Raw genomic sequence first — 20,819 nt, 5'->3', positions numbered from 1 at the left:
GCAATAACATCACACCCCTCTACTGTATTAACAAGACAGGGTGTAAGAAGTGTAAAAAGCGTGAGTAAAAGTACAAAAATATGAAATGTACTTAAAGTATGAAAAGTAAAATGACTCATTATGCAGAATGTATTAAAATATTTTGAAAATAGCAGATCTACAAGCTCTGTGAGCTTGTAGATCTTCACCCTACAATCTACAATGCGTTGCGATGTAAATTAGTACTCACTAATCTAGTACTCACAATGCGTCGCGATGCGACGCATTGTGAGTACTTTTACTTACTTTTGGTAATTTAAGTACATTTTTATACCAATTCTTTTCTACTTTTACTCAAATCATTTTTGAATTCCGGACTTTTACTTGTAAGGGAGTATTTGTACGGTATTTCTACATTGCAGTATTGATACTTTTACTTAAGTAAAACATGTGAGTACATTTTCCACCACTGGTTATGAACAGAACTGACAAGGATATTGGCTGGGAGGGTAACATGGCAAATGTTGCTCTCCATATATGCCAGGTAGAGTGTCCTCTTTTTGGGGATTCAGAATATGGTCACCCTATATTAGCTGAGGACACACACACACACGCACGCACGCACGCACGCACGCACGCACGCACGCACTCACACACGCACTCGCACACGCACACGCACACACACACACGGACCAAACTGGTGGAGAAGCAGGTGCAATCGCATTAAAATATTGTGTTCATCTTTGTCTCACTCACACAGCCTCCCGCTACCAGAGTTGAATTGCCTGTATGTGATGCCTGACATTTACAAGTGGTCTGAGTAGACAGTATACACTATGAGCATTCACACACTGACCAAGTCTGTCATACCTAAGAGTGTCCAGTCTATAGTGTGGATCCTTCACAACAGCAGAGAGCATCGCTTCGCCTGATTTTCCAGGATGATTGAAGGTCAAGTTCAACTCTCTCAAATGGGAAGGGTTGGAGCGCAGAGCTGAAGTCAGAGAAGAACAGCTTTTCTCTGTGACCAGACATCCTGACAAACTGCACACACTCACACACACACACACACACACACACACACACACACACACACACACACACACACACACACACACACACACACACACACACACACACACACACACACACACACACAGTGAGAAGTTTTACAATGTTACATTCTGTTCAGTTATATTTAGAAACACATTTTGTTTAATTGTAACACAGTCGAACACAATTTCAGGCATACTGACTTGAGAGTCTCTAGAAGGCAGTGTGGACTCCCCAGTCCTACAGCCAGCTGGTTTATGCCAGAATCCAGCAGGTCATTGTTTGTCAGGTCCAACACTCTCAGATTAGATTTGGAGCTAAGAGCTGAAGATAACTCCTGACAGCAACTCTCTGAAAGGTTACAGCCTCTCAGCCTGAAGAAACATTAGTGGCATTAGCATGTATTAATTAGATTTCATAATACAATATCTATCTCTCACACACACACACACACACGCACACGCACACGCACACGCACACGCACACGCACACGCACACGCACATGCACGCACACGCACATGCACACGCACACGCACACACACAAAGGCATGCACACACACAGGCAGGCACGCGCACACACACACGCACGCACGCACGCACGCAGGCAGGCAGGCAGGCAGGCAGGCAGGCAGGCAGGCAGGCAGGCACACACACACACACACACACACACACACACACACACACACACACACACACACACACACACACACACACAGAGTGTTACATTTTGACTTTCACGCCACTACACATCGAGAAAGGAAATGTAGAGAACCAAACATAAAAAACACATTTTTGAAAATGTCTCCCTTACTTTCAAATATGGAGTGTGTTGTCTAACCTCAATGTGTCGTTGTGGCAAAAGGCGCAAACAAATCACTCAGCTCTATATTTGGGCACAAAAGGGGGCATGCCCCTGATGACATATACAGGGGGCATATACAGATGACATCGGGGATCTCCATATATGGGCATAGAAGGGATGAGAACTGACAGATACAGACATCTCCTTATATGGGCATAAAAGGGACATGGACTGACAGATACAGAGATCAATTGGATTGGTGGTGCGACGTAGGTGTGAGGGCCGCATAGCGGGCCGAACTCTAGATGTGAGGGCCGGGTAGCACAAACTTCTAATACCTAAAACTGTCTATCTAGACTGACAGACTGATGGCAATGATTTTAGAGAACTGAAATTATTGTAGGAAAATAAAACATTGCTCACATGAATAGATGTTGACTGATTCATTATTATAGTTTATGTATGTTCAATTCTAATAAGTTAAGTGTTATAGCTACAAGCCAAGATCACTTCAGGATATTGACTGATTTTGCTGACATTATTAAAAAAAGAATAGCTGTCCCACATTTATGTCCCATAACGTGAACTCACCCCATCATTGGGGGGCGAGACATAAAAGACGATATTCCTTGTTTCATTCTCTAGTTTAATACATGTTCTAATGTTTTGATAACCTGAAAAGACCTCTAAATTTGAATACAAGTGTTTAAGGGATTTGTATATCCTCTGATATTTGCATTCCACATTCTGTCTCCTCCTAATTAAATATAAATCAATTAATCAGGTAAACTCCATGTTTATTTAAGCCACGGTATAAATGTTCTTCTGTTTAAAAGGTTCATGAATGCTGACCTGAGTGTCTTCAGTTTACAGTGTGGACTCCCCAGTGCAATAGAGAGCTGGTCTGCTCCGGAATCCTGAAGATAATTTTTGCTTAGATCCAGTTCTGTCAAATTGGAGAAGCTGGAGATGAGAACTGATGATAACTCCTCACAACATCTCTCTGTGAGGTTACAGCCGCTCAGCCTGAAGAAACAATTGTGATTATAAGAAATGTTTGTATGTTATTGCCTATAACATAAGATGACATAAAGATATAACATTTGTGCAGTTATAAGTTCACCTACAGAGCTCTGTTTGAGGATTTGACCACTGGCAGCAGCCTCAGGAGAGCCTCCTCTGAAGCAGAGTATTTCTTCAGGTCAAACAGTTCCCGCTCCTTTCCTGATGACAGCAAGATGAAGACCAGAGCTGACCACTGAGCAGGAGAGAGTTGGTCTGTGGAGAGACTTCCTGAGTTCAGGTACTGTTGGATCTCCTCAACTAGAGAATGATCATTCAGCTCATTCAGACAGTGGAACAGGTTGATGATTTTCTCTTGAGATGGATTATTCCCGATCTTCTCCTTGATGTACTTAATTGTCTTCTGATTGGTCTGCGACATGTTTCGTGTCTTCATAGGAAGCAGTCTCCCTAACAGCATCTGGTTGGTCTCCAGTGAGAGGCCCAGCAGAAAACGGAGGAACAAGTCCAGGTGTCCATTTGGACTCTCTAAGGCATTGTCAACGGCACTCTGGTAGAAGCAAGTTTCCTTATTTGTGAAGGGCTTGGACCATTTGAAGGAATGTGGCAGTAGGTTGACACCAGTGTTGATGAATGAGTAAAATACATAAAGAGCAGCCAGAAACTCCTGAACACTCAGATGGACAAAGCAGAACACCTTGTCCGTGTGCAACCCATGCTCCTCTTTAAAGAACTGTGTGAACATTCCTGAGTACACTGCATCTTTGATAGCAATGCCACACTCTGTCAGGTCTTTTTCATAGAAGATAAGGTTTCCTTTCTTCAGGTGTTCAAAGGCCAGTTTTCCCAGTGACAGAATGGCCTGATCTTGGTTCAAGTCAAAAAGTGCCTGAGCTTCGTTATGATACTTAGCCTTCTTCTGTTTGGAATGGACCAGTATGAAGTGGATGAACATCGCAGCCAGGGTCTTTGGCAGCGCTACTTTCTCCTTGATTCTCAACAGGTTCTCCAGAACTGCAGCAATGATCCAACAGAAGACTGGGATGTGACACATGATGTGGAGGCTTTGTGATGTCTTCATGTGTGAGATGATTGTTGTGGCCTCGTTCTCATCACTGAATCGGTTGATGAAGAACTCCTCCTTCTGGGGGTCAGTGAATCCTCTCACCTCTGTCACCCTGTCAACATACTCAGAAGGGATCTGATTGGCTGCTGCAGGTCGAGTGGTTATCCAGATGCGAGCAAAGGGAAGCAGCTTGCCCTTGATGAGGTTTGTGACCAGCTGAGCCACCGTGGTTGGCGTTGTGACAGTTATGATCTCATTGTTCTCAAAGTCTAGAGGAGGCCTACACTCATCTAATCCCCTACACTCATCTAATCCATCAAAGATGAACACCGTATTGGGATTGTTGAAGTTGCTGATTGGTACGCCCTCGGTTTCAACAAAGCATCCATGAATAAGTTGTTCCAAGCTGTAATTCTTCTTCATAGAATTTAGCTCACGGAATGTGAATGGAAACATGAAGTGAGTACTCTGGTTGGCTTTGTCTTCTGCCCAGTCCAAACCACACTTCTGAACGAGGACTGATTTCCCAATGCCAGCCACTCCCTTTGTCATCACTGTTCTGATTGGCTTATTGTCTGGAGGTAAAGGTTTAAAGAAGTCTTCAGATTTGATCGGTGTTTCTTGTGTGATTGATTTCCTGGACACGGCTTCAATCTGTCTGACCTCATGTTCATTATTGACCACGTCACTCCCTCCCGTTGTGATGTAGATCTCTGTGAAAATCTCTTTCAGAGGTGTTGGGCTTCCTTGCTCTTCCTCGTTTAGTTTCCAGCCAAAGAAAGGCTGAAACCTCGTCTTCAGATTCATCTTGAGTTGAGGAGTAAGAGTTTCTAAATGACCAGAGAACAGATGACAAAAGTAATGTAATGGTAAATGTGGTCTTCTATAGTTGAAAGAGGATTTTTGATTGATTGATGTAATACTTTGCAACAGTTTGCAAATAGTACAGTGGTAAGATTTTACAATGATGGTTAAACGGATAACACAACATGTCGTAGGGACTTGTTTCCATTGTGGTCCTGCGTAATCAATTCATCAAGACATTCAAAGACATACAATACATACAATTATTAACAGTCAGCAACACTAGAAGCAATTAATGTGTATGTACAGTAAACAGTTGGGGGGGGCATCATTTCTGGGGTTAAGCTTAGAAGACTTTTCTAAGACCAGTTACAAATTGCAGTCAAGTGATGTTTTCAACAGATCATGTGTGTGTTGCTGTAGCTGGTGAACTACAGTATGGGACAGTTTTCACTGGGGAAGTAAATGTACATTTCCATTGAAAGGAGGTGTCATTCACTACCACCTTTTCTCCTTTGTACATGTAGTGTTTGTGTTTGTTAATCTATTATGCTATGTTGATGAATTGAATACATAGGACCACAATGGAAACAAGTCCCAAGGACTTTTTTGTGTTATCCTTTTAGCCTTAATGTCTGACTCTAACAAACTACATTTTAAGTACAGGGCTGTGCAATAAAATGATTAGATTATGGAATAACATTTCTAATACTGACTGTTGACTAAAGTTAGCGTCTAAACACCAGCATGTTTTATTGTCATGACCTGTCTCTTGTGTTATTTTGTAGTGATATTTTATCTTTTGCGTTGTATTAGGGTTTAAAATCAGAATCAACTATATTGCCTCATCACAGGTTTACAGGTGTAAAACAATGGGTGAAATTCATTTTTGTTTACTGCTGTGTTCCTTTTGTTTTGTAGTGATATAGTTGTGTTTCCTGTGTTCCTCTGTTGCTGCTACCTGTCTTGTCTCACAACAGAGGTAATTTAATGTGACTGTAGTTTGAAAATGTTCACCTGTGTCTTGTTTAGCCCCAGCCAATCATGTTAATTGTCCTTAGTGCTCACCTGTGTCCTGTTAGTCCCTGTCTCATTAAACTCCCCTGTATTTACTGTTCATTGCCAGTTTGTTAAATGCCGTCACATGTGAGTAAGTCAGTATTTGTTCTGGAGTTCTAGTGGTTTCCCACTTTTAGTTTTAGTTAATTTATTGAGCTCCTCATCTGTCATTTTAAGTCATACAAAATAAAATAAAAAAAACTTTAAAAATAGTATTTAATACTACATCTGATATTACCAATGCTCTTCAACAGGTGGGGTTGGTGTTGTTTAAGGGCATCATAAAATGCTGCTCTGACGACTGTTGCACCTGGATCTAGCAACGTTGTATACAGCATCCTCATTTGGTCGATAGGTGTCTTCTCAGCTTGAATCTTTTGATAAATCTCACGATGAACCATGGTGGTTCCTAGACTGTCTACTATAGCCATGACTGTGGTGGTGTCTTGAATGAACTTTGCCCTGTTCTGCGTCACAAACTGTGCAGCTTGCAAGAGGAAAAAAGAGTGGTTGAGATAAATACGTCACAGAAAATAATGTCATTATATGAATAGTAAATAAAGCTCTCATCTGTACACCCCCACATAAATAGTAGTGTAACAACTGGTACATTTATAGTTTTAAAATATGATATTGAAGATGTACACCTAAGCAAACAAAATGTAGCACCAGCTAACAACGTACTTATTACCTTAAGCATTGAACTGTAACAAGAACAGAAAAAAACTCACCTTTTTCTGCATCACTGAAGTTTTCTGAAGTCGAGCCATCATCAGCATCCTGTTGTACCAATTCATGTTATGTAAATCATATGACTGAGCGCTATTAAACAACATAACAGTAGTGCTTTTCAGCCACAAACCCACCACCCTTATTTATCAACTAGATGTTTATAAATAAGTACTAAATACACATTTCTTATCAATATAATATTTCTTAGAGCCTGGTTTAAAGTGTAGGTACGAGTACCTTGCTAAAGTGACGTCACATACCAAATACCCCCAAACTACTGTATATCATATCATAGCATCATAATTATTCAATGATGGAGGAAGTATTCACATTTATTACTTCAGTAAAAGTATCAACACCACAATGTAGACATACTCTGTTACAAGTAAAAGTCCAAAATTCAAAGTTTACTTGAGTAAAGGTATTGGCATCAAAATAATATTTTGATATTACTTAAGTATATTATACTTAAGTACTAAAAGTCATAGTACTCATTATGAAGATGTTGAAAATAGCAGGTCCAAAAGCTCACAATGTGTACAAATCTACAAAGTATATAACTAGTAACTACATTTTTCAAATAATTGTAGTAAAGGTGTAAAAGTATAATATTTGCTCTTTCTTCAGTGTTACAGTAGGACTTTTAGGTATGTTATTGACATGAACGACTAAGCCCTTTGACAAAATAAATACATTTAATAACCATTTAAATTAATTAAAACCTAATGTAGTAATGGATTAAAGGCTCTGTTATTGACATGAACAACTACGCCCTTTGACAAAATAAAATATATTTAATAACCATGGCGCAACGGCTCTGGCTTTTTTTAAGTATTTATTTATTAAGTATTGTATATATTTATAGAGTTTATTTATTATAGTCTGTACATGTTAATGTATTGTATATATTTGTAGAGTTTATTTATTATAGCCTGTACATGTTAATGTATTGTATATATTTATAGAGTTTATTTATTATAGCCTGTACATGTTAATGGCTGTATATATTTATAGAGTTTATTTAGTATAGCCTGTACATGTTAATGGATTGTATATATTTACAGAGTTTACATAGCCTGTACATGTTAATGTATTGTATATATTTATAGAGTTTATTTATTATAGCCTGTATGTAATAGTGTTAATAAGTGTTATATAATTACACAAAATGTGATTCAAATAAGTGCTTCTACCTGACTTAATTCTCCATGGTTCATGTGTATAAGAATACATAGTGCATTAGTGGTCACAGCTAGTCGCCTCCTTCTGTCCTTCTTTTTGTGGGGTTAATAGAGTTCATTGTGGAGTTTTTTTTCTGCTTACTTCCATGGACTGATTGATGTTTGATCTACAAACTATTGTTTTTCATGCCAGTTGCTGACATAAAAAAAAAACGTGGGAAAAAAAAAAGAGAGCGAAAAGTACACTATTGTTTTGATGCAAATTCCTCATGCTTATTTCAAGTGTGTTTATCTGAGGGTTTATGTGGTCTAACATTGACTTTCAGAGTGTGTTTTTTTTTACTGTTGCACAATATTCCATTTAATTGTCATGTCAGGGGGAGACACTGTTGATCATTGGAGGGGTGGGTCAGTGGGCCCGGCTGATTTTGAGTGATATAATGACCAGTCAATGATTAACCCACCATAGAGGATATGCGCATGCTTAAAGTGAATGGCACATCGAGTGGCAAATCGAGTGGCAAAGAAACATGCAAAATGAGTTTAACATTGTTTAATGTTGTTTAATGCAATCAGATATGACTTTTCTGTTTGGATGCATGGGCTGTCAAGGCCAGAAAGTATTTTTTTGACACTCAGTAGGCATTCCTGCATGGTCTGCATGGTCTGGAAGAAATCAGGGGACTTGAGGATCTGCACAGACTTCCGCTGGCTCAACGACAAGACCGTGAAGGATGCCCACCCACTGCCCCATCAGGCGGACTGTCTAGCCGCCCTTGGTGGTAACGCCTTCTTCAACACCATGGATCTGACGTCGGGGTTTTACAACGTTCCCCTCCATGAGTCCGATAGGCGGTACACAGCCTTTACAACACCTTTAGGCCTGTATGAGTACAACAGGCTCCCTCAAGGCCTGTGCAACTCTCCGGCATCCTTTATGCGGATGATGCTCAGCATCTTCGGCGATCTGAACTTTTCCAGCCTCCTCTGCTATCTGGATGACTGTACGAACGGATGGATGAACGGTCTTTGCCTCTTTGAGGAAGGATCCCTGAAATGGCTTGAGGTGGTCTTCTCACGTCTCAGGGCCAACAACCTAAAGCTGTCGCAGAAGAAATGTCACTTTGTCCGTAGATCAGTGAAGTTCTTGGGACACGTGGTGGACAGCAGTGGTGTGTCCGTCGACTAGGAGAAGGTGGACGTCCTCTCTCACGCCCTGTTCTACCAGCATTACATCTCAGGTTGCTCTTCTGTTGCAAAGCCCCTCTACTCTCTAACGTCAGGTCAGAAGAGAAAGGTTAAGGGTGCCGGTGGCCGCCGGAGAGCTGGGACCTTCTTTAGGCTTACGCCCCAGGATTGGACCCCTGCCTGTGAGAAATCATTTGAGGATCTAAAAAGTGCACTTGGTCCTTTTTGAACAAAATGCCTCAAATCATGAACGCAGCTTGCGTTTTCCGTGAAATTTCGCACGTGTATTCCCACTAGGCCGAGGAAGAAATGCAACCCTTTTCAAATTTGCCTGTTATAGCGCCACCAGGAGGCCACAATAACATAGCTGACATGGCGGAGACCTGTGCTCTGAGGAGCACTTTTTCTAGTTTGGCTTTGTTTAGAGAGGAGTTCTTGCACTACAAACCAAACTAACCTGGAGTGTTATATGTTGTTTCTTGTCAGGTATGTTGTATTATATTATCAATGTCATATTGCTTGTGTATTTCCGTGTTGGAACGAGAGAGGAGTTCTTGCACTACAAACCGAACTAACCTGGAGACTTGTTATATGTTGTGTCTTGTCAGAATAAATGGAGATTGTCTCCAAAGACAGTTCTGGGTCTGTCTTATCCATTCAACACAACGCAGAGATAAAGACTACACCGGTTACATGTACATGGTAATGTATTGTATATATTTATAGAGTTTATTTAGTACTAGACCATACCCGGTCGACGCATCCGTGGGGGGATATGCGCACATGATCTGGCAACCCGGGAGGCAGTTCGTCCCATAGCTGGGCAGCCCCGTAACCATGGCGACAGTGTTTGACACAAAAACGCTAATAAGAAGCTGAGATTTGGTGAAATTGAAAAACGGGCTTCACAGTTAAGTTCAGATGGTAATGGTCAGTGGCTGTGTGCAAAATCAGAGCAATTGCTCCAGCCACTGAGGAGAACCGGGTATCTTCACGTACTCACCACCGTACTCACCACCGTACTCACCACTACGCCCTTACTAGAATTATAGTATGATAACCTGTACATGTTAATGTGTTGTATGTGGGTCAAAGACGTATAAGGTTTTCTATTTTAGGGAATTGTAATTGCTGTTTGAATTTTTTGATACCTAGATTTTTATGTTTATTGGAGTGTCACCTTCACCTATTCCCTAATAATTTATACTCATGAATAAAGACAGTAATTATATGTTATTGTCATTTATATAAATTGACCCCATACAATTGTCATTCAGTGTGATATAACTCTAAGTGTTTAAATCAAATCAAATAACATTGTGCCCTTTTTTTTCCTTCACAATCACAATATTGTATATCAATGCTTATACTGTCAGAAATGTTATTAATTATGACAAATTTACATTATGTTATTTTGAATACCACATATTTGATGTATCATTGGTACAACACACAAGTTGTTGAAGTTTTTTTTTTACAAAAAGGTCCTCCCTTACACACAAAAAGCTATGAAAATATTGTTTACTTCATCATTTGAGATTTGTTTTTGTCCATCCAGTCAACAAAACAAGTTATTGTATTTGAATATAAATACTGGTATTACACTGAATGACTATCTTGTCTCCCTGAATGACACATATCACTACAGCCCATGAACATAAATGTGATTCCTGCAGCAATAACAATTATGGCCCTATGAAACACTATTCTTTTTATTTTACCTATTTTTCAGTTATAAAAAACTATGCATAATAACAGAATAAGATGTTCAAAATGTGCATGCTTCATTTACACAGATGTATTGCTTAAAAAGTCCACAGAAAAATAAAAGCCCAAAATAAGCCCAAAGTCGCTTATAGCGATGCCTTTTTTGCCTTTTTTTTATTTTACATCTGTTACGCTCACATTTATAGTTTGCAGAACAAATATGTCTAGGTCAAAAGAAGGGTATGAGTTGAGTTATTTAATATTATATTTATACATTTTTGTGTTTTTCTGTCTTTTTGATGGCCTCCGGACAACAAATTTGCACGTCTTGTCTTTGACCCATATATGTTAAAGAGTTTATTTATTATAGCCTGTACATGTTAATGTATTGTATATATTTTATAGAGTTAATTTATTATAGAGTGATAGACTTATGAACCGACCGAAGTGAGGCACGTTTGTCACTCAATCAGTGGATGAGCTGAAATTATTTCAGCTCTCTGTGACCTACGGTGAAGTTTCAATTATTTTATTTTATTTGTATTATTATTATTATTTATTTATTTATTTAATTTATTTATTTTTATTATTATTTTAAGTTTACTACACCATTTATGGAAACTTGTTTACACTTTGAAACCACTTCACTCAAATCCATACAGCTATAATTATAAGATTATGTTAAAGCTGTAAGTAAAGAATTTACAATATAAAGCATGTAGCCTACCTGGGTGTCTGGAGCTGAAGGTGGAGCTGGAGGTGGAGCTGAAGGTGAAGGTGAAGGTGGAGCTGAAGGGGAAGGTGTCTGGTCGGCCATTCTGTGTTTTATTAATAAGGTGGACTGGAGGAACAGCAGGTAAACAACCTGTATGATAAAATCATATTAATGACCAACCTGTATGATAAAATCTTATTAATGAACAATCTGTATGATAAAATCATATTAATAAACAACCTGTATGATAAAATTATCTCTGTCACTTTAACTCTGAGTGAATAATACATCTATTATTGTCTCCGCCATGGGGATGTATTTGAACAGCTAATCTCCGGCACCGTTCGCTTGATCGCAGCGAAACTGTGCACACACACTCCCTGGATGCCAGAGCAGAACCTCTGCCCCAAATTGTTTCACATGGGGCTGTTATAGCGCCACCAGGAGGCCGTTTTTTGCTAACCACATTTTTTGACAGTACTCCTACAGATTGTGTCCAAACATCACGCAAACGGTACACAGTATCTCTATAGTCATTAAACAAAACTGGTCTTTCAGATTCCTGATTCCTGATTCATATTCCATCCTGATTGGCTAAGATTGGCTTCCAAAGTTTGCATGAGTGCCTCAAATAATGAACGTAGCGTGTGATTTTCGTGAAGTTTTGCAATCACATTCTCACTAGGCCGAGGAAGAAATGCCACTTGAACATTGTTTAATCAGCTTCATAGGCTTAGTCGACACTTTCACCCTGGACTCCCTATTGTTGGCATGACATCATGGTTGAAAAAATGTTTTCAAAAACATTAAATCATTAAACATAAAAAGAAAATGGCCGATCTACCAGCTTACAAAGTGTCACAATGCGACATGTTGTGAGCTTGTAGATTTGTTTTAAAGAATTTTTAATAGGGCTTAAGTGGTTAACGTTGAAGCAAAATTGTCTGTCCGTCAGTCAGTCAGTCAGTCTCTTCAGTATCTACCCCATAGTCCTAAAAAATATAGTGTAAACACATCCTTAAATGGAATTAGGAAATAGTTTTAACCCGAGGGTATGCGGTCACCCTGACTCAGAGATTAGACGCCTCTGCCCTGCACAGTCTAATAGAAAGCACAAAGCTTTAGAAAATAAGTCTGCCTCATCCAGGCAGTTGGCCAGGAGCCACCTTGAGTGGTAGTTGGGATAAACGCAGTCAGTGGAGCAAACGCAGTCCGCACCAATAATATTTACGATTCTGTCCCTATCGGTACATAACTCGGACGGCGCTGAGTCGACTAGCAGCCCAGCGGCTGGTCGACGCGGGCACTCGCGCCTGGAGGCGCGAGGGCGCGTCTCCTCAGCCTTAAGGTCTGCTGAGTCGGCGCGCCTCCGTCATGGCCCATAACTTATAATTATAAATTATAGGGAAAACACATCCTTAATGGAATTAGGAAATGGTTTTACCTTTAGTCTAGGTAAACTTAATTATTTGCAAAACATGACATCCCTTATTCAAAACAGATGGCGAATGCATTCTTCTCTTTATAGGGCCTACACAGGTAATAAAATTGCCTGTGAGACCTTCATGAATTGAACCTCACAGTCAGCAGTCAGTCAGTCAGTCAGTCAGTCAGTCAAAATAGCCAAAGAAAAATTCCCCAAAGCAGAGAGACGCATAGCACTAATCAACTACTCAGAAGGCCTAAGAACTGACCACAAGGATATGCTGACGAGCATAAATGAGGAAATAAAGAAAGAGCCCCACCTCCCAAAGTTGCCTGCAACCAGCTTCAAAACAGACGAAGAAAACGTCCACTGGATCAAGGACACAGCCAAAGCCATGTTACAGCATTGGATAAACTCTTTAAACTAATACGGCCCGACAGCTCAAACCGGCAGGGCCTTATGGAGTCGGATATAATCGATCTGTCTCATTATTTCCAACCAAACGAACACCAGAAAACACTTCTGGAAAAAGGTTTGTCATTCGTCCCCACCCTGGACCTCTACAAGCAAAAATCACAAAACTTGAGAAGAGATGTGTCGAAATACCATCGCAGACTCAAATTAGCCACACATTTTGGAGCTGGAAACGACACGGAAATTCCGCGCTTCCATCTTCCATCATACTGGGAACCAGACAATGACAAACTACCGGACAACCTAAAACAATTGATCCAGATGGACAGAGCCACAGTACAAAATGTACCAGGACACCTAAAAGAAAAGAATAACATCACAACAGATCAGGTGAGAGCTCTAAGATCATTAGCTAACAACCAGGACATTGTAATTAAGCCTGCAGACAAAGGGAGTCGTATAGTCATTCTGGACAGACAACAATATGTTTTTGAGGGTTTAAGACAGTTGAATAACTCAAATCACTATGTGGAATTGGAGGCACCCATTTTTGAACAAACAGCAATAAGTGGGGGAAATCATTACAAAATTAAGGGAGAAAAAGTTTATAGACCATAAACAAGAAAAATACCTACGGGGCGAAAATTCCCCGAGGGCTAGAGTCCTTTATCTTTTACCCAAAATCCACAAGGACCCAAACAGCTGGACTATTCCTTATGAAATTCCACCGGCACGCCCAATTGTCTCGGATTGTAACTCAGAAACATATGCCACAGCAGAATTTATTGAATTCTACTTAAACCCACTATCTGTAAAACACCCAAGCTATATTAAGGATACATATGACTTTATTGACAAAATAAAAAACATCACGGTTCCTCAGGGTGCCTTCTTGTTTTCAATAGATGTTGATAGCTTGTACACCAATATAAATACAGTAGCGGGATTGAAAGCAATCAGAGATATCTTTAAAAAGTATCCTGACAGACAAAGACCAGACGCAGAATTATTGGAATTAACGATTTTTCATTTGATGGGAAAGCCTTCCTTCAAATCAGTGGAACAGCCATGGGAAAGAAATTCGCGCCATCATACGCAAATAGTATCTATTTGGCTTTATGGGAAGAAACAGCACTTAAAAAGTGCAGATTCAAACCCACACATTATTTTAGGTTTCTAGATGATATTTTTGGAGTATTTGAGCACTCCGCAGAGGAATTTGAGCAATTCATACAAGTCTTAAACACACATCATGCCTCAATAACAGTGAAATATGTCACAAACAAAGAACACATTGACTTCTTGGATGTCACAGTCTTCAAAGGGAAAGATTTCAACACCACCGGCAAACTGGACTTAAAGGTGTTCTTTAAGGAGACTGATACACATGCACTGCTCCACAAGACATCCTTCCATCCAACCCATTGTTTCGCAGGAATAGTCAAGTCACAACTCCTACGTTTCAAGAGAATCTGCACACAAAAAGCAGATTTTGAAAATGCCTGCAAAACTCTATTCACAGCATTAAGGAAACGTGGATATACAAGAACATTCCTCAGGAAATCACACAACACATTCCCGGAAGTGAAAGTAAGAAATGAGAAACCCACACTAGCCTTAGTAACCACATTTTCTAGCCAAAGTCTATTGGCAAACAGAGCCATCAAAAGAAATTTTGAAAACAGGGGAGGAAACCTCCTACAGAACTTTAAGATAATTTCGGCCTATAGGAAAAACAAAAATCTGAAAGACTACTTGATCCACAGCAAATTGAAGCCATGGAACCAAGTAGCACGGGCAAGGCCTAACTACTTTAGCCCGAAACAAACGGTTAAAAACAGGACAAACAAAAACATTATTAGCCTAAGACAGAACATCACATACAACACCAGAAATTGCATTTATCTGATTACTTGCCAAGTGTGTGGATTACAGTATGTAGGAGAGACAAGCAACTCCATAGCAATTAGAATAAGCCAACACAGGTACACCATTAATAATGAAAAAGATACCCATTTATTAATTGTTCAACACTTTATGACACATGGGATTGAGGCTTTAAAAGTATGCGGCCTGGAATATAATGACCGCTGGACAATTGGGCATGAGAAGATTCCATGAAAAAGAATGGATTACAAGATTTAACACAAAATAGGAGGCCTAAACTTCTAAACTGCCCAAAATAACTGAAACTATCCACATATTCTTACTAAACTAAACAATAGAGTTGATCACCTACATCAACCACAGAGTTGAGGGGGAGATCTCATTGTTGAGCTAATGAGAATATCAATGAAGGCACATTGATACCAAGAGCCATCAACATTTGGACCATCAACAGGGAGCTAATTGTCTTCCAAATTGGAGGTGTGAACATCAGAACTGTGAATATGCTAACTTGTTTCCAAAACTGTATCCCTTCAGTATCTACCCCATAGTCCTAAAATATAGTGTAAACACATCCTTAAATGGAATTAGGAAATAGTTTTAATCCGAGGGTATGCGGTTACCCTGACTCAGAGATTAGACGCCTCTGCCCTGCACAGTCTAATAGAAAGCACAAAGCTTTTACAAAAAATAAGTCTGCCTCATCCAGGCAGTTGGCCAGGAGCCACTTTGAGTGGGAGTTGGGATAAACGCAGTCAGTGGAGCAAACGCAGTCCGCACCAAAAATATTTACGATTCTGTCCCTATCGGTACATACTAACTCGGACGGCGCTGAGTCGACTAGCAGCCCATCGGCTGGTCGACGCGGGCACTCGCGCCTGGAGGCGCTCGGGCGCGTCTCCTCAGCCTCAAGATCTGCTGAGTCGGCGCGCCTCCGTCATGGCCTATAACTTATAATTATAAATTATAGTGAAAACACATCCTTAAATGGAATTAAGAAATGGTTTTACCTTTAGTCTAGGTAAACTTAATTAATTGCAAAACATGACACCCCTTATTCAAAACAGATGGCGAATGCATTCTTCTCTTTATGGGGCCTACACAGGTAATAAAATTGCCTGTGAGACCTTTAGGAATTGAACCTCACAGTCAGCAGTCAGTCAGTCAGTCTGCCTGCCTGCCTGCCTGCCTGCCTGCCTGCCTGCCTGTCTGTCTGTCTGTCTGTCTGTCTGTCTGTCTGTCTGCTCGTCTGCCTGCCTGTCTGTCTGTCTGCTCATCTGCCTTCTTGTCTGTCTGCTCGTCTGTCTGCCTGCTCGTCCGTCCGGTCGGCCGTCCGTCCGCCCCGCCCGTCCGTCTGCCTGCCTGTCTGCCTGCCTGCATGTCTGTCCCTCCCCTCCTTATAAACCTCCATAAAGAGAACATGTCTACAATGTAAAACTGGATATAGACTAGTTTTCTAGATGACATAATAAATAAATAACAACTGGACATAGACTAGTCTTCTAGATGACATAATAAATAAATAACAACTGGACATAGACTAGTCCTCTAGACTAGATGACATAATAAATAAATAACAACTGTAGTCTTCTAAATGACATAATAAATAAATAACAACTGGACATAGACTAGTCTTCTAGATGACATAATAAATAAATAACAACTGGACATAGACTAGTCTTCTAGATGACATAATAAATAAATAACAACTGGACTTAAACTAGTATTCTAGATGACATAATAAACTAGAAAGTACTGTACCTGAAGAAACAGTGTGGCATCGCTAAGAATGTTGCTGGTATTGAGTATTGATAGTGTTAGTAGTGTTAAAGTTAAAGGTGAGGGGGTGAATATATTTCAGCGTGGCTTCGAGGCTATTTTACTTTCTTTATTTCGATAATTGATCACTTCTATAGTTTGTACAAGTGGGGAAGGGTTTGAAGGGAGAGGGCCCATTCAGACCCCATATGGGTTACTGGAGTCACATGGGGTCCAGTGCGGGTATCTTTTTTGTTTTGTACTATGGTGTGGGGGGTGGTTGATCGGGGGGCCCATGGCGTGTCGTGGCCTGGTGCGTTGTGGGCCCTCCGGTCCGCCTTTCTCGGCTGGAACCTTACCAGTCATGCGGATGGTGGGGTCTGGGGGGCTATTTAATATTATTATTATTATTATTTTATTTTTTTCTCTCTCTTTCCTAACTTTCAATTTATAGTTTGTTCATAAGGGGAGACAGATGAGGGAGTGCTCATACCGAAGCATGGCTTTGAAGCTATTTTATTATTTTTATTCTTATATATCTTATCATCTCTATACCTGCCGGGTAAAAGGAGGAGGGGGTGGGGACCTATATATTTAGTTGAATTTGGAGCCTGCTAGGGTTGTCCCTTCCACAGGGAGGGGGGAGGGGGTGGGAGGGAGTAGTGCGTTCCTCTTTTCTCCTAATTTACACTTGATCTGAAGGGGCTATGGTGGGAGGGGAGGGTGGAAGCATGCTCTAAGAGTAATGCAAACTAAGCAACGAGACGAGGAGGACATCGGGTGGAGTTCCGTTGCATCTGCACTTTGTGCAACCTTTTCAGGGGGTGACAGCCCTCTGCCCAGGACGCTCTTTGGGTGGTTTTTGTTGTGTGTTTTAGGTTTTTGGAAGGAGCGTCCTATGGGTTTTTGTGAGGCCTTCTATTACCTCTATGTTTGGTGTTTTTGTTTTATGTTTTTCGGCAAACTTTTAAAGACAGGACAGATACTTGGAACTAACCTTATTTTTTTTATGCATGGCAACGCAAGATGGTCGGATATGTAGGGGAATATGTAGAGTATACCAGGGTGTCAATTAGGTTGAATAAGACAAAACATGAGTGATTTGAATTTTATTACGTACAATGTAAAAGGGATTAATAACCCCATAAAAAGAAAGAAAATTATTAGTCAGCTGAAGAGACTAAATTGTTCAATAGCGTTGCTACAGGAGACACATTTAGATGACAAAGAACACCAAAAACTAAAAAGGGAATGGGTTGGACAGGTCTTTAGTGCATCATATGATAAAGGCAAAAAAAGGGGAGTGGTGATATTGTGTCATAAGGCGGTGTGTTTTGTACCAGAAAAAATATATGATGATAAGAAAGGTCGGGTTATTTTGGTGGTTGGTACAATAGGGGACATATATCTGACTATTTTGAATTTATATGCCCCAAACGAAGAAGACCCCAGCTTCTTCAGGGAGGTTGCGTCACTGTTAGCTGATAATGCGAAAGGAATGAAAATTTCGGGAGGCGACTACAACGCAGTTGTGAATCAGCAGACTGATAAGAAGCCATCCGTGGTCAGCCCAAAATCACTAAAAACAACAGCTTTGTGTGGCATGATTGAGGAATTGGGGTTAGTAGACATCTGGCGACTGAAACATCCTAGGGAAAGGGATTTTACTTTCTTTTCCAGGGTACATGGTAGTCACTCCCGTATAGACATGTTTTGTGTCTCTAAACAGGATGCACATAAAGTAACGAGCTGCCATATTGAACCCATAACTATCTCAGACCACAGCCCAGTGGTGATGTCGGTGAATGTGGACTCAGGTACACGCCCCAGATATTGGAGACTTAATGTTTCTTTATTGAACAATCCAGAGGTGGTTCAAAAAATTAAAGAGGAAATACAAAACTACTTGGAACTAAATGATAATGGGGAAGTCTCCCCGTCCATTTTGTGGGGGGCGGCGAAGGTGGTAATAAGAGGTAGGATAATAGCCATTTCTTCTGGCCTAAAAAAGGAAAGAGAGAAAAAACAAGTACAATTGGAAAATGGTATAAAAAAACTGGAAAGGGAACATAAAAATTCAGGCAGCAAGAAGGTTTTGGGGACGCTTGACCAACAAAGAAGGGAGCTTAACGACTTACTGACATATAAGGCAGAAGGTGCATTACGATTCACAAGTCAAAAATATTATGAAGCAGGTAATAGGGCGAGCCGCTTCTTAGCATTCCAATTACGTAAGGCACAGGCAGGAAGGACAGTGTCAAAGGTGGTGGACCCGGGTTCCAACAAGATGGTCTCGCATCCTAATGATATCGCAAAAGCTTTTTCCACATTTTACAAAAAATTATATGAATCCCCTTTGGTTGAGAATAAGGAGGATAAAATTAGAGCTCTTATGGAAAAAAAATAATTTGCCCAAATTAAGCGAAGAAGACTCACAATTTATGGTGGACCCAATCTCAATGGAGGAAATTGAAGAAGTAATAAAAACATTAAAAAATAACAAGTCTCCCGGGGTAGACGGATACTCTGGGGAATTTTACATATGTTTTGGGAAAGAGATCATCCCTCTTTTACAGAGAGTATTTAACCATGCTCTTGGAGGAAAGGACCCCCCTAAAAGTTGGTCAGAAGCTATCATTACTGTGATCCATAAGGAAGGAAAGGACCCTACTCTCTGTGCCTCATATAGGCCTATAAGCCTGTTATGCAATGATGTGAAGATATTGAGCTCTATCATGGCTAAGAGAATACAGAAGTGCATTACCAAGATAATTAACCCTGATCAGACAGGCTTCATGCCCGGACGACAGGGAATACATAATATTAGGAGAACTCTGAATATAATGTCTATAGCTCGTAAGAGTAAACAAACGTCGATGCTGCTTAGTCTCGATGCCATATTGAACCCATAACGCGTTTGACAGGCTAGATTGGCTGTACTTGGAACATGCTTTGGAAAAAATGGGATTTCATTCATTTTTTATTGACTGGATTAAGGTTCTGTATTCTGCTCCAGTATCCAAAGTTAGAGTTAACGGTTATACATCTGACCAATTTGGGCTGAGCAGAGGCGCAAGACAGGGTTGCCCACTGTCTCCGTTGCTGTTTGCGATAAATATAGAAGTATTAGCGGAATTAATAAGGGGAAATCCTAACATATCCGGGATATCAAACGGATTTAATCCACATGTCATATCGTTATATGCAGATGATGTCATTTTGTATGTCAGTGACCCTTCAAAGTCCATCCCAATAGTCATGGACTGCCTGAATGAGTTTGGGATAGTGTCGGGTTACAAGGTCAATGAAGCAAAATCGGAGGCTATGATGCTGGTCGGGGAGTTTCCATCTCATCTGGCGGGGAAGGTTTCATTTAATTGGTCGCCCCATGGTTTCAAATATTTAGGAATAAAAATAACGTCAGACACCTCAAACTTATATAAAGCAAATTACGGTAAATTAATAGATCAATTAAAATTAGATTTGGCACGGTGGCAGATTCTCCCGCTTTCACTAATTGGTAGAATCGAGACAGTCAGGATGAATATTCTCCCCAGATTGTTGTTTCTTTTCCAGGCATTGCCTGTCTGGATTCCGGCCTCGGTGTTTAAGTCACTAGATAAGATGATGTCGGCTTTCATATGGCAAAAGAGGAAACCAAGGATCAAATGGAAAATGCTAGGCTATCCAAAAAATCAAGGGGGGCTTAATCTTCCAAATTTAAGACATTATTACTGGGCGGCTCAATTATGTGGACTGGTGGAATGGATAAGACAAGATAAAGATACAAATTGGCTAGATTTGGAAAGCGATTCATTTCCACAGGTACCTCTTGAGTCATTGCCTTCTCTGGAGCTTAAAAAATTGAATAATCTCAAGTTAAATAATGAATGGATGAGCTGTACGTATAAAGTCTGGTCCTTGGTAAGGAAGAAATTGAAGCTGTCTCTATCAATATCAAGAGCCACTAGAATAGATAGGAATGAGGATTTTCTACCAAGTAAACTGGACTCGGGTTTCAGAGT

At 40.3% G+C, this 20,819-nt stretch overlaps 1 protein-coding gene across 2 annotated transcripts in view; it reads right to left on the bottom strand.

Annotated features, from left to right (window-relative positions):
* LOC311060678 (NACHT, LRR and PYD domains-containing protein 3-like) overlaps positions 1-20,819 on the bottom strand; it is a 32,201-nt gene that overhangs the window by 4,349 nt on the left and 7,033 nt on the right. For both annotated transcript variants that reach the window (XM_084078956.1, XM_084078955.1), the window contains exons 2-8: positions 11,322-11,459; positions 6,518-6,566; positions 6,025-6,273; positions 2,962-4,753; positions 2,687-2,860; positions 1,236-1,406; positions 850-1,023 (exon numbers count right to left, since the gene is read on the bottom strand). In XM_084078956.1, coding sequence (XP_083935082.1) covers positions 850-1,023; positions 1,236-1,406; positions 2,687-2,860; positions 2,962-4,753; positions 6,025-6,273; positions 6,518-6,566; positions 11,322-11,411 — 2,699 coding nt within the window. In that variant the 5' untranslated portion in view covers positions 11,412-11,459. The remainder of the gene's footprint in view (positions 1-849; positions 1,024-1,235; positions 1,407-2,686; positions 2,861-2,961; positions 4,754-6,024; positions 6,274-6,517; positions 6,567-11,321; positions 11,460-20,819) is intronic.

This window comes from Gymnoscopelus microlampas (genome assembly GCF_963454915.1).
Source record: "Gymnoscopelus microlampas genome assembly, chromosome: 14".
NCBI classification, from domain to species: Eukaryota; Metazoa; Chordata; class Actinopteri; order Myctophiformes; family Myctophidae; genus Gymnoscopelus; species Gymnoscopelus microlampas.
The sequence above is the reverse complement of the archived record's forward strand: the minus strand, read 5'-3'. Positions and strand labels throughout refer to the sequence as shown.